At 38.0% G+C, this 13565-nt stretch overlaps 1 protein-coding gene across 2 annotated transcripts in view; it reads right to left on the bottom strand.

Moving 5' to 3' along the window:
• Positions 1-615: 615 nt before the first annotated feature.
• ADAMTS3 (ADAM metallopeptidase with thrombospondin type 1 motif 3) overlaps positions 616-13565 on the bottom strand; it is a 281972-nt gene continuing 269022 nt past the window's right edge. For both annotated transcript variants that reach the window (XM_054486086.1, XM_063663751.1), the window contains 3 exons: positions 10482-10689; positions 8375-8492; positions 616-3350 (listed from right to left, as the gene is read on the bottom strand). In XM_054486086.1, the coding sequence (XP_054342061.1) occupies positions 2782-3350; positions 8375-8492; positions 10482-10689 (895 nt within the window). In that variant the 3' untranslated portion in view covers positions 616-2781. The remainder of the gene's footprint in view (positions 3351-8374; positions 8493-10481; positions 10690-13565) is intronic.

A 13565-nucleotide genomic window follows, 5' to 3' on the forward strand; every position in this document is an offset into this window, starting at 1 on the left:
CATAGCAGTCACACAATAATGTTATGATAGTTTCACCTCCCATTTACAGATGAGGAAACGGAAACTTACTGAGGTTACCCAGGGCCATTCGGGTATGAAGACAAGCCTGAGTCTGTTTGCCTCTGCTGAAGAAACTACTGTACAATAGCATCTACCTGTGACATACCAAAAGGCCTTGCACTGTGATGGTTCCTGCCTCCCCAGACTCCAGAGTCTTGAATAATGTGTTTCTGCCAATTCTCAGGTAATGAAAGTTCAAAATTGATGGAAAGCTTTTATTTAAAAATCACTCAGAGGTTGCAGATTTTAAAAACAGAAGGTCACCATTTCCTTCTCTGAAATACTAGCATAATAGCCATCTTTCCTCATCTTCTTCATAGTTCTATGAGACAGATTTAACCAAAAAGCCACCTCCTGCAACCTCTTATTTTGTTTTTGTTTTTTAAAAAAATCATTGTAATATGCCCTGATGTGAAAACAGGAGACAGTCACTTGAGTCTTTCAAGCAACTACAAGTAGCAAATAAATTTGATGCCATTTTACTGTGTAGGAGGAAATACACGTTTCCATTACCCCATGATGAACCTAATGATAAAATCTAGATAGAGCCAGATGTATATTTTGTTAACATTTTTATTGCTACGTGCTCTCAATACAACAAACAGCATCAGTAGTGTACACTTTGATAAAAAGGAATTTTTAGCTTAGTAGAAAAGAAAGCCCAAAGGTCAGAAGTATAATGAATATGTACATCTTTATGGAAACTGTTTGTGTGACCATCTTTATCGTCTCCTGTGGATGAGATGTATGCACACGCAAGTAAACTAGAGAGATTTTTATTCTATGGGAATTTTTAGGAAAAAAAAAACACTTAAGGCTTAGGGACTGTTTTACTGTCTGGAATTTGCCTAATTTGACCTTCAAAGTTCTTGCACAAAGTAGCAGCAATTCTTTAGAGGTATAGAGTCAATAGTTTAAGCTGTTAGTTTACAATGATTAAAATGCAAAAGTTCTTGCACATTCTGTGCTTTGAGAGGTTAATTTATCTACATTTTAGTTTGCATAATATATTTTTAGACAGCTCAGGTACTGACCTCAAAATCATTATGCTGATATCACTATCTCCTCTCATTTACAAGTAATTCATGACACATTTATCTCTTTCAAAAACTTTTAAAAATGTTTCTAATTCACAATTTCATTGAACAGCTAGCTGAGTCCATACAATTTAATGTTTCCTTGAAGGGAAACAAGTCATCAACTTAATATCAACTACTAAAAATGCAAGATGTTTGCATAACATCAAATTTGTTCAGTTTTAGCTTTTGAGTTGGCTGTAGTAGTTTGCTTAAAGGTCTCTATGCACAGAACAAAGCATGCATCTCTAATTATGTCTCTCTAGTTTACCAAAATATGTAATTGATATTAGTGTAAATATTTAGTACATAAAAATACTATCAAGAAAAAAAAGTCAACTTTTAATAAATATCTTCGGTTTTGAATTCTATGTACAAGTACTTTACATCTACTCCCTGGAGAGAGCATTTCTGGCTTTGCTGTGAGCAAGATGACTACTGACATAAATTATTAGCACATTATTGCAGTCAGATGCACTGTGGTTGTGAACATTTGAACATGAACCATATGGAAAATAAATATCTCAACCATCGACATATGCTTTCTTCAACATGCCTTCAAAGCCCCAAAGCTCTACTATACTCAAATGTCAATTCTAGACTGATGATACTTTTCTCAGCTACCAACATACAAATAAGTTATCCCAAAACTTTTTCCTTTGTGATTATTACAGTACATTGAGTATAACTGTTTGTATCTGTCAACAATGCGAAAATTAAAAAAGAAACACACGCACACAAAAACAAAGGACACCTCAACGGTGCCTACTGAGGTCCTGGAAAGAGGGTTTCAGTTTTGTCTTGCACGAGTTCATTTACTATTCTTTGATCCCTGTGACCACAAGTGTACTAAGACACCAATCCTTTAAATTATAAGTATAGAAGGCAATAGGTAAGCTCATATCTGTATATCTATAGCTTTTGTGTTTTTTTTCTTTTTCTATAATTTACGTATCACATTGTTGATTCAACAAAACCCTTTATATTGTCAGTAGCTGTAATTCTAACTTCTCTTTTGTAATACTCTGCTTTGAAAATTAACCTATAGAATGTCAAACAAGGCAATACCCAATGACAGGCACCTAGAACATCCAGAAATGTAATATAGTAAACAATCACTTGAGAACACATCTCTTAAAATAATACTGATTTTTGCAATATACAGTATTTACACAACAGCTGCAAATTTGCTCATACAATATTTCTAATATAGATAAATAGGAATACAAGTCTAAGAATTCTTTGTTCCATATCCAAAATTTCTTGTTAAAGTGTAAACCATTGGTATCTCTTTTTAATTTTTACTGTAACTTTTCTAAAACAAACAAAAAGTCAGTTGATATGCACAACTGGTTCCAGTCCCTTTTCTGCTTCAGAGAGCGACCAACGCAAACTTAGCAACATATTTTTCTTTTGTAATAATCTTTGGTGCTTTCTTCCAATGAATTCTGGTAAATGAGTCAATGCAGAACAAAAGGAGGATGAAAGCAACTAGAAAGTGAGCCAGCACTTTCTGTTCTTCCAGTTACAGATAAAATGAGCTGACGATCTATAGAGATTTCCACTTTAAACAAGCATATGCACCATGGGGAGAGAGAGGTTGTCCAGGTTTTCCTCTGGTTTCTAGCCTTTTTGGTTCACTTTCTCATCTTTCTAAGGTGGATGATCTTGTCGGACGTCTGTTGTCAATAATCTTTCCATCTTTCTTTGAGGTTCTTGCCTGAGAAGAAGCACCTATTGAATCACTGGCTGCAAAGAAGGAAGCAGCAGCCATTTGTGAAGCTGAACTGAGGTGGCCCCTCTTGGTGGGTGGGGAGGATGGTAAGGTGACCAGTCTCACAGTCTTACTTCCTGCTTGCTGAGCACTCCTCTGGGGTAAATTAGCACCATCAGGTTTACTGTTTGGCCTGAAAGCAGCATATGCATTTGGACCTCCCATTGAAGAGATGCTACTCAAAGACATCTTCTTTGCAGGGGTCTCTGAACGATAAGGAACCAAAGATGTAGGCATCACCAGAGATCTAGGGAGGTCACTAGGGTTAGAGATGACATCATCATGAGTTTCAGCAGCTTCTAGAAGGTATGGTGGTGGCAGGGTGCTACTGCGCTTGCTACAGGACTCACAACATAACTTGTTATAACCTGGTATGGAGCAGTATCGTGCCAACACTTCCATTTGACAGAATATGGACTTGTCTCCCAAACATGGCTCATCTGCAAAAATAAAAAGAAAATAAACTAATTCTAGCATCTAAATATAAAAGGAGGAAAAAATTAAAATTTTAAATGAATGTAAAAAGATTTAAGTGCAATCTGACACTAACGGGAGTGATCCACACAAGCTTTTGCATTAAAAATATGAATATTAGAATGAATTCACTAAAATAAGTAGTCCTTTATCTACAAAGTCCTTGGGATGATCATTATTTTAATATTTCCACCTGGAGTCTTCGGACCACAGAGGGTATTTTTTTCTCCAAGTAGGAACGTATATCTGATTTTAGAATGGGCAAAGAGAATTTATTTAACGTTGTGGTTAAATTTTTAGGATGCAAAGGGGCATCTGTATTTTATGGTATTTCTGACTTTCTCAGAGGGTACTCCTTACATTAAGTTAAAATGTGAAATCAAAATAAATACTAAACACTTGTAAAAACAAAACAAATCTTACAAAGGTATTCTCCAAAGAATAATCAAAATACCATCTTGATTTAAAAAAATTCTCCAGTTTGAGATCGAGACCATGCTGGCTAACACAGTGAAAACCCGTCTCTACTAAAATTACAAAAAAAATTAGCCAGGTGTGGTGGCGGGCGCCTGTAGTCCCAGCTACTCGGGAGGCTGAGGTAGGAGAGTGGCATCAACCCGGGAGGCGGAGCTTGCAGTGAGCCAAGATCGTGCCACTGCACTCCAGCCTGGACGACAGAGCGAAACTCCATCTCAAAAGAAAAAAAAAAAATTCTCCAGTTTGAATAAAATAGTTTTATGTTTATCATTGAATATTCTCAGATTATTTGTTATTTGAATGCACAAATTTGGGTAAAGTATGCCAAATTTCTTATGAATAATTCATGGTTCTTACATTTAATTTTATTGAATTGACAGTACTTTATGTTTAAAGGATACTTAGTAACACTCATAAAATGTAATTTCATTGAATTGGCAGCACTTTGTCTAAAAAATACTAAAGTAATACTCATAAAACACTTGATAACATCTAAAGTAACACTTCTAAAACACTTCATACTGCATGTGTACACATTATTTTTATTACTTTAAAATTTTATTGATTCTAGGTTACAAGAATTGGATTTCAGATAATCCAAATATTAAGCTCATAAAAATGTTAACTTGTGCATAGTTTTAGTCATCCTGGGTAGACCTTATGAAATAAAGACATATCCTGTGCCTCTCTGATAACAGAACCAGTGCATAGAGTAGCATCCCTGCCTATGTGCAACACAGAAACACTGATCCATGCCCAAAGAAGAAATGCAAAGAACTGTCAATTGTGGCATTTATGTAATAGAATCACTTAAAGTTACAGCCTATTATTGGGTAATACTATATTGCTAAGAAAGAAACCTGCTACATAACTCCCAAAAAATTGCAAAAATCCTTTTTCTAAAGTTTGAAACAAAAAAAGAGTCAGCTGGCAAAGCCAATAGAGGACTAAAATTACCAACATGGAGCTGTAATACTATGTCCACTTCCAAAATTGTGAAATGACTCATATATGCTTGACATGTGCAGTTCTATTATATGGTATACTGTGTCTGAATACTTCATATAAGCTAGGTCATCATCTAGTTATGTTATGAATGTCTGAGCATTATATTAATGGGTTTCACCTTAAATATTAATTTCTCTTCGTGTGTGAATTACTTTTTTTTAAAAACCTGTATCTGAAAATAAGAAAAATGTCTTCTTTCTGTATGTGTCAGGCTCTAGGTCTCAAGAGGACAGGACATTATTTGATCTTGTCTCTTTTTTTCCTCTAACCCCTTTCCCTCGTCGCCCCTGTTCAGAGGCCCCTCTTAGAAGTATGACTTGTTTTCTCTGAGTTAGAGGAGTCCAACCAAAGGTCTCCCATTTCTAAGTGTGAGCACTTTGGCATTGCAGAGTCCTGTTCATAACCTGGGTTTCATTAGGGCCAGAATTTACTTTTGTGTGGAGGAGCAAAAGGGAGAGATATTCTGAGAAAAATAGGAGCAAAGGAATACATTAACCTTATGGTAATTTGCCTACTGATAAATGGGAAGAGCTTACGGGCAAAAAAAAAATGGTACAAACAAAATATGGAGTCACATGAAAAAAATCAATCAATTACAAAAAAATTAAGGCAACTTTTCAGACTTCTCGTTCCACCCCCAAATCATTACAAGAGGTTCTGGAAAAGAGATTCACACATGGTCTCAAAAGGCCATTTGATTCTAATAGCAGTTTGAGATTCTGATAGAAAGTATTTTACTTCAAATATGGTAGAAACATGTGACCGTTTAGAACTCTTAGGATTGCCCTTTGGGCCTCAATTTCAGAACAACAGAACAACTAAAAGGGATATGAAATCACTAAGATAGTTAAGCTATCTTATTAGCTCCTTGGTTTTATATTCAAAACAATTTCTTCTGGCTAAAGAAGGAGAAACAAGAAAATTCTTGCTAACCATTGGGCACATCTGTAGAAATACACAGCTGTACCAGCTCCAAGATCAATAAAGCTTACTTATAAAGTGGCAGCCTCTTAACAGGAATAACTACATAAGAATAAAATATTATGGTGACAGTATATGTTAAAACTTCTGAGTAAAGTTTGTTCTTTTGGTTTTGATTTGTATTTTGAGCTCTTACATATATCAATACTTTCCAAAGTAAAATGATTAAATATATAAGTCCTATGTCTCCCTCTCATGGTCAGATATGTTCTTGCTATAATATATTTCAGATGAAAATTTATAATGAAATAATTTATAAGGGTTAAAGACTTAAAGCCTGAAAATGAGCTTTAAAAAATAAAACATTTGACAAGACAGTGCTTTGCCAATTTTCTTGACAAAAAGCACCATTCAGCAGATGTCAATATTCAAACAATGTCTTACTTATGATGTTGGGGGCCAAGGAAAAGGCAACTTCTTTAGTCCTGAGTCTTCTAATATGTGAAAACAATGTCCACAGTTGTCACTGGCATGGCTTTAGCAGAGCTGCATTTAAGAGAAGGGTTGTGGTGGAGGGGGATGGGTGGGCTAGGAAAACAAGGGAGGAGAAGAAAATATAAGGGAAGAGAGAGCGCAACAAACAGATAAGGGTAGTGAGAGAGAGACTTGGGGAGAGAAAATGAGACAGGAAGAGAAAAAGACCTCAGTGGAGGGGCTAGGAAGAGAAAGATAGGAGGAGAAAGAGACAGACACAAGGAGTAAAAGATGGAGGAGTAGAGAAAAAGAGGCTGGAAGGAGAGGAAAAAGGTGGGTATGGCCTGAATGTGTGCCCCCAAAATTCCTTTGTTGAAACCTAATCCTCAAGGCAACGGTACTAACAGGGTGGAGCCTTTGGGAGGTGACTAGGCCATCACGGTGGAGCACTTATGAATGCAATTCATGCCCTTATAAAAGAGAATCAAGGGAGCTCCCTGGCCCTTTTCACCACGTGCGGACAGAACAACAAGGCACCATCTAGGAAGCCCTCCCCAGACACTAAATCTGCTGATGCCTTGATAATGGGCTTCTAGACTTAGAACTCTGAGCAATAATTTTTTTTTAATAAAGTACCCAGTCTCAGGTATTTTGTTATAGCAGCTAGAACAGACTAAGGCAGTGGAGGAGAGAAGAGACAGGGAGAGAGAGAGAGATAGCTGGAAGAGACGGAGAGACAGAGACAGACACACCAAGTTGGAGAGGAAGGGGAGGATAAAGAAAGAGAAAGGGAGAGGGTGAAGGGGAGGACACTGAGAAAGAGAAAATGGGAGAGAAAGAGAGACAGACACATGGAACAAGGAAAGAGGGGAAAGAGAGAGCCAGGGAGAGGCGGGAGGAGAGAGAAGATGAGAGAGAAAAAGAATGACAGGAGGTACAGCCAGGGAGACTAGGAGAGGGAGAGGGAAGGAGAGCAAGAAGAAAGAGTAAGGCCTAGAAAAAGCATGTGTGACTGACATAGAAAATGAGCCACATACAGGCAGCAGGTGACAGCTCATCAGAGACAAAGCAAGACAGACACTAAAAATAATAGAGACAGAGGAGAGCAAATGGAGACACAGATGAGCGAGCGCAGGACAGAGACAGATGTGGACAGAGAGCTGTGGAAATGGAGGCAGAAGGAGACAGTGATAGAGCCAGAAACCATCCAATATATTTTGCTTGTTTTATTTACTTATTTTTTGAGATGGAGTCTCACTCTGTCACCCAGGCTGGAATGCAGTGGCGTGATCTCAGCTCACTGCAACCTCTGTCTCCTGGGTTCAAGCAATTCTCCTGCCTCTGCCTCCCAAGTAGCTGAAATTACAGGCATGTGCCACCATGCCCAGCTAATTTTTGTATTTTTAGTAGAGACAGGGTTTTACCATGTTGTTCAGGCAGGTCTCGAACTCCTGACCTCAGGTGATTCGCCCACCTTGGCCTCCCAAAGTGCTGGGATTACAGGCATGAGCCACCGCACCTGGCCCCATTTTGCTGTTTTAAAATAGCAAATTGACTAAATAAAGAAAATATACTCTGCTTTTGCCATACAGCAAGTTGGCAGGTCAGGCAAATGCTGAATTTTATCCTATGTGCAAGGTGTCTGTTTGAAGTTACTCTATGGATAGACAGTTATTGGAAATGGCTTTAGGGTTGAGTGACATTACCCACACATCAAAATTGAATAATTTTAGTAAAATATTTCAAAATCTTTGCAAAATTATGCTTTTAATAAAGATGTGAAGTTATAGTTAAATGTAACAAGGAAAAATTAAGTAGTTCCTACTAGCAACACAAATTGATAGACGTTACATATACATGGCACAGCCCTCACTCCAACGTCACCAGCCAGAAATGGCAGGGCTATAGTGATCATGATAATTAAAAAGTGTAGAACATTACCTTAAATTCTGATCTTAAAGAACTGAATTGGACTAATATTTCACAGATGTTTTCCTTTGGTTATTTATCAGTAAACAAATAAAAATTATACAACTTCTCTCAAAAGGAAATTCTGCTTTTTGAGGTTTAAAAACATCAGAGCAGTGAAGTCAATTGGTGTGACACCTACCATTACAAGGAGGCAGTTGACAGGCTCTGACCGACTCAGGCTTTTCGCCATCACAGTGGTCCCCAGCCCTGCAGAGGACCTGCCTCACCTCCGTTCCTTCACCGCAGGTCACTGAACACTGCAGAGACAAAGGCTGTGGTTACAGACATTTATTCCACCAAGACCATGCACATACACACACACACACACACACACACACAGAGAGAGAGAGAGAGAGAGATCTGGAGTTCGTTCTCTATTAAGTAATGCTGCACAGTGGTTTTGAAGACAGATACTACTGAGTTTATATTCTGACTCCATTATTTACCAGCCTGGGCACATTGTTTTTTCTACATAAGATTCACCTTCCTTATCTAGTGGAAAGCTGGGATAATAATACCTGCCTTATAAAATTGTTTTAGGACTAAATGAAGGCAAAGGAACAAAGTGTATAAAGCAGTAACAAAATTCCTGGCACCTAGTAAGCATTCCATATGAAAGAAGCCATGATTAATAACAATGTTAACACCTGCTGTAGTTTCTAAAAACAATGTTGATGATTTCTGTTCTCAGGGACCCAATTATGGTATTGAGAGTCCTCACTTCGTCTTTCTTACAGATGGCAGAATTTACGGATAAGTTGCCTTGGACGGTTAATTCAACATCCTTGGAACTACTATTACTCTATGCTCTTAAGTTCATTTCTCTAATGAAAAGGTTTACTGCTCTAAAACTAAGCTCAGAAGGTTCCATGCAATGGCCCTAGGAAGGTGCTGTGGAGGAGGGACTTCTACTGAGACTTTGATATGCGTTATCATTATCGTCCTATGTGGGTGACCTGCACTTGTACTATGGTTTGAATGTCCCCTCCAAAACTCAGGTTGAAATTTAACTGCCATTGTAACAATGTTGAGAGGGACCTTTAAGAGTTGGGACCTTTCAGAGGTGATTTATGGGCATGGGTTAATGCTATTATCTTGGGAATGGGTTAGTTATTGCAGGAATGGGCTCCTGATAGAAGGATCCTCTGTGTCTCTCTTGCATGCCTCCTTGCCATGTGATGCCTTCAGCTACAGGAAGACCCTCTCCAGATGCCAGTGCCATACTCTTGGACTCTGCAGCCTCCAGAACCATATGCCAGATAAGCTTTTGTTCTTTATAAATTACCCAATCTGTGGTATTCTGTTAAAGCAGCAAGAAATAGATAAGACAACTTGCTTGTTTCTTCCTTTCTGGGCTTATTCTCCACTTCCTCTTTAGTCTTCTGTCTGCTTTTTGATGCCCTTTCCTCCTATAAAGTATTCTCCTATGACCCCAAGATTTCTTATTTTGAGTCTTTAGAAATATTGAAGACAGGTGGTAATAGCTGACAACGCAACATTGAGTCAGCCAATTAGCAAACAAACATCATCTGGACAGGTATGCTAGGCACTAGCTGAGTACTGAGGAAACAAGGTACTATTTTTCACACTATTTTTGAGAAACGTGTGTAGTAGTGGCAAATATAGATTCAAGAATCAGAGTTATAATACTCTGTCATGAACAGCATGGTAAAGTTAAGTTGTACTGCCTTTCAGTTATAGAGGAGGAACTGCCAGGAAAGGTACCACCTGGAAGGTGGTCATTTGGACTACGGAGATGAGCTTTGGTGGAGAAGGAGAGATTATCAGGTAGGAGGAGGGGGAGTACAAGTCAGCTGAAAGGTAGGAGGCTCAAACAAGCATGGTCTGTTTGGAACAGTGAGAAGTTTACTCGAACTGGGACAAAGAGTTGGAATGAAGAAAGAATAAGAGGAGTTAGTGCAGTGCCAAATGGTGCTGGGCCCTGCATTCAATATCAGGGGTTTGGAATTTATACTGAAGGAATAGTGAAGTCAACAAAAATATTAGACAAAAGAACAGTCATCTTTCAGACTTCTTCTCTATGTTATGAAACACATAAACATGGTTTGCCCCTACCATGTACTGTTTTAAAGCATTAATTTTTCCTAACACCTCCAGGTAATTACAAAATATGCAGTAGTTTCTCAGTTCGCACAAAGCCTAACTGATGTTTAAGCCAAATTAAAATATCTACACATGCTTACACACACACTTTACTTATGCATGCACAGAATTCACACACCTACCTCACTCCAGGGTCCTGTTTTCCACTGTGCAGGGCAGGGCACTCTGTTACAGGGCCGGCGGCTCTCGGGACGGTCACCCATGCAGTACTTGCTGTGCACAGAGCGGTTGGTGCCATCATGGAGTGGCTGAAGGCAGCGTACAGTGCGAAGCTGATAGCCAGAACTTCCACAGGTTTTGGTGCAGTGTTCCCATTCTTCTGCTACCCAGCTGTGGGTGTGGGGGGTTAATATTGAAATTATCACTGGTATGTATAGTGTACACATTCCCACCTGCAAAGCCTAGACTTTTCTGCTAAGTGACTTGCAACCTAGTGGGCACACTGCAGTTCAGGAAGTGGTTTCAGAAAGATGGATATAATGGATAACTTTTTAACAATAGTAGGCTGAAACTTTTAATGCCCTATGTTTTTCTGCCCCTCAGTGACTCTGAAATCTTCTTCTTTCCTAAAGGATGATCTACAGAGGGTTTCTGAAACTCATCTTAAAGTTGCCCTGTTAGATTCAGGCATGAAGGCAGTTTTCAAGGATAGCACCAACTCACTTTCAGTTATATTGCCTAATGGTGTTAAACATCTGACAGTGAATCTTTAAAACAGAATCCATCTAATGTTTGCTAAGACACACTTATGATTTCTTTACATAACCTTCTGTTTTCACTATAGTTTCCTTCTCTCTTGGTCATGTCTATTATACACAGTTAAAAATCTGGTTCACATTCTACAGAGGATACACCTCATGTCTTTTTCTGGGTTGGACGAGGGCACATTTTTATAAAATCTAGAGAGTTCACTCATGTTTAAATATTTTAACTGATATGACTGTTTTATTTCTACAGTTGTTGCTATGAAGGCTACTTGACATATCTATACTGTTTGGATAATGCAGTTCTTATTGGCCCTTACTGGGCCTGACAAGAGGTAAGGGTGGTGTGCATTGGGGCTGGGTAAAAACTGTTCACACAAATGCACCTGATAGAAATATTTCCAGAGGCATTTTCCAAAATATTAACCAGTGGACATTCCCAAATTCTAGTGTCAGTGTCAGTGTCCCAAGCACTCTCCAAATCAGCTGTGGATACAACATTGCACACAGTTCTCCAGTACACATGGTTACCAAGTCCCAAAGGGTGGTCACCATTGACTCCATCTGGTTATGCAAGCTGTCTGTATGTAATTCAGGCTAAAATTAATTTGCCTTTTCCAAAGTTACTTTCCCTCTGCATTTTTTTTTCTTTCCATATATATGAGGCACCAAAATATAACCATGCTAAAACCTTGGCAGTCTTTGGTATTCACAGTTTAAGACTGCTTTAGCTTGTCAAACTGGTGGTAAAATGTCTCATGGCAACTGGACTGAGGAATTTTGCTCAATTTTGAAGACCTCAGTGATGACTCTCTTTTGAAGACAAATATTATACTTCACAGATACAGGTACTTCTGATTACCTCCATTCCCTCCTAAGATCTCAGAATGAAAGTAAATGACAAAAATGTTATAAATCTAGAAAGACAAAGAAATTTGAGAGGAAGTCACAGCAACATAATTTTGGAACCTAGAAGACAGATGGACATATGGAAACTAACTCAGCAGATCTAAGAAGAATGAAGTCCAACTCAGCAGTACAAGATGATGAGCAAACTGACGTGCACTGTAGAACTTTAGAAATATTTTGGGATTAGAGGCCTTAGATTCAGTGTGAGCTGGGAAAACAAGGGTGAAGCCAAAACTGAAAGCAGAAGAACTAATGAAAAGTCTGTTTGGAAGCAGTTAGACCTCCTGATTCTTAACCATACAGGGTGATTTGCCCTCCTCCAATGCAGAAGACATGAGGTTTATCCTCTGCAGAATGTGAACCAGACTTAACTGGATACAACAGACATGATCAAGAGAGAAAGAAACCATAGTGAAAACAGAAGGTTACGTAAAAATCCATCTGTGAAATGGTGAGATCGCTTTAGAAACCTATACACATTTCCAGAACAGCATTTAAACTGGCTTACACTCGCTAAGCAAGAAATTGATTCTGTTCTATGGAATCTATTTTATAAGAAAAGCCCTAAATATACAATTAACTGAGGCTCTTTCAATAAAATAGCTGAGTCAGATCACCCTATAGTTGAGCCCACCAGCTACGACTGTAAGGCAAACTTCTAATCAGCCTTCTAAACACTGCATTTTTATACACGTATGAACATCCCAGGATTACCATATAGAAATCCTCTAACATAAATGATGGAGGTGGAGTGGGTGTGGAGAAATGGAAGAAAAGAACTCAAAAGAAATTACTTAGAAACAGGAAATGAATCCTTGATATTCCAGAAGAGATAAAAGAATATATTGCATCTGTGAAATAAAAATCAAATGCCTTGAAAAAGAAATACCTGAATAGATCTCTTAAATATTAATGATACGATAGCAAAAATGAAAGGTTCGGCAAGTGCAACAATGAACAATAGGAGAGAAAATCCAAGCTACAAATATCCCAGAAAGAAAGACCACTGAGGAACATGGGAGAATTTTTTTCAAAACAAAAAAAATACAAGAAAATCTTCTAGAGATAAAAGATATCCATTTTATATATTTAAAAGTTTGTGTCATTTGCCACAACATAGATGAAACTGGAGGAAGTTATGCTAAGTGAAATGAATCAGACACAGAAAGACAAATACCATGTGACCTTCACTTATTTTCTAGATTCCATATGTGGAATCTATAAAAGTGGAACTCATAGAAGTGGAGACTAGAATGGTGGTGATTAGTGGCTTGGGTGAGGGCAAAGGAGTAATGGAGAGATGTTGGTCAAGGGGTACAAAGTTTCAGTTAGAAGAAATATGTTTTTGAAATCTACTGAACAACATAGTGTCTATGGTTAATAATTATGAAATCGATATTTCAAAATTGCTGGGAGAGCAGATTTGAAATGTGTGCACCACAAAAAATGATAAGTATGTGATGTGATAGATTGGTTAATTAGCTGAATTTAATCATCCCACAATGTATGCATACATCAAAACATTACATCGTACCCCATAAAAACATACAATTTTTATTTTTCAATTAAAAAACTCTACACAGCACAACGATG

This window comes from Pongo pygmaeus, chromosome 3, assembly GCF_028885625.2.
Source record: "Pongo pygmaeus isolate AG05252 chromosome 3, NHGRI_mPonPyg2-v2.0_pri, whole genome shotgun sequence".
NCBI lineage: Eukaryota > Metazoa > Chordata > Mammalia > Primates > Hominidae > Pongo > Pongo pygmaeus.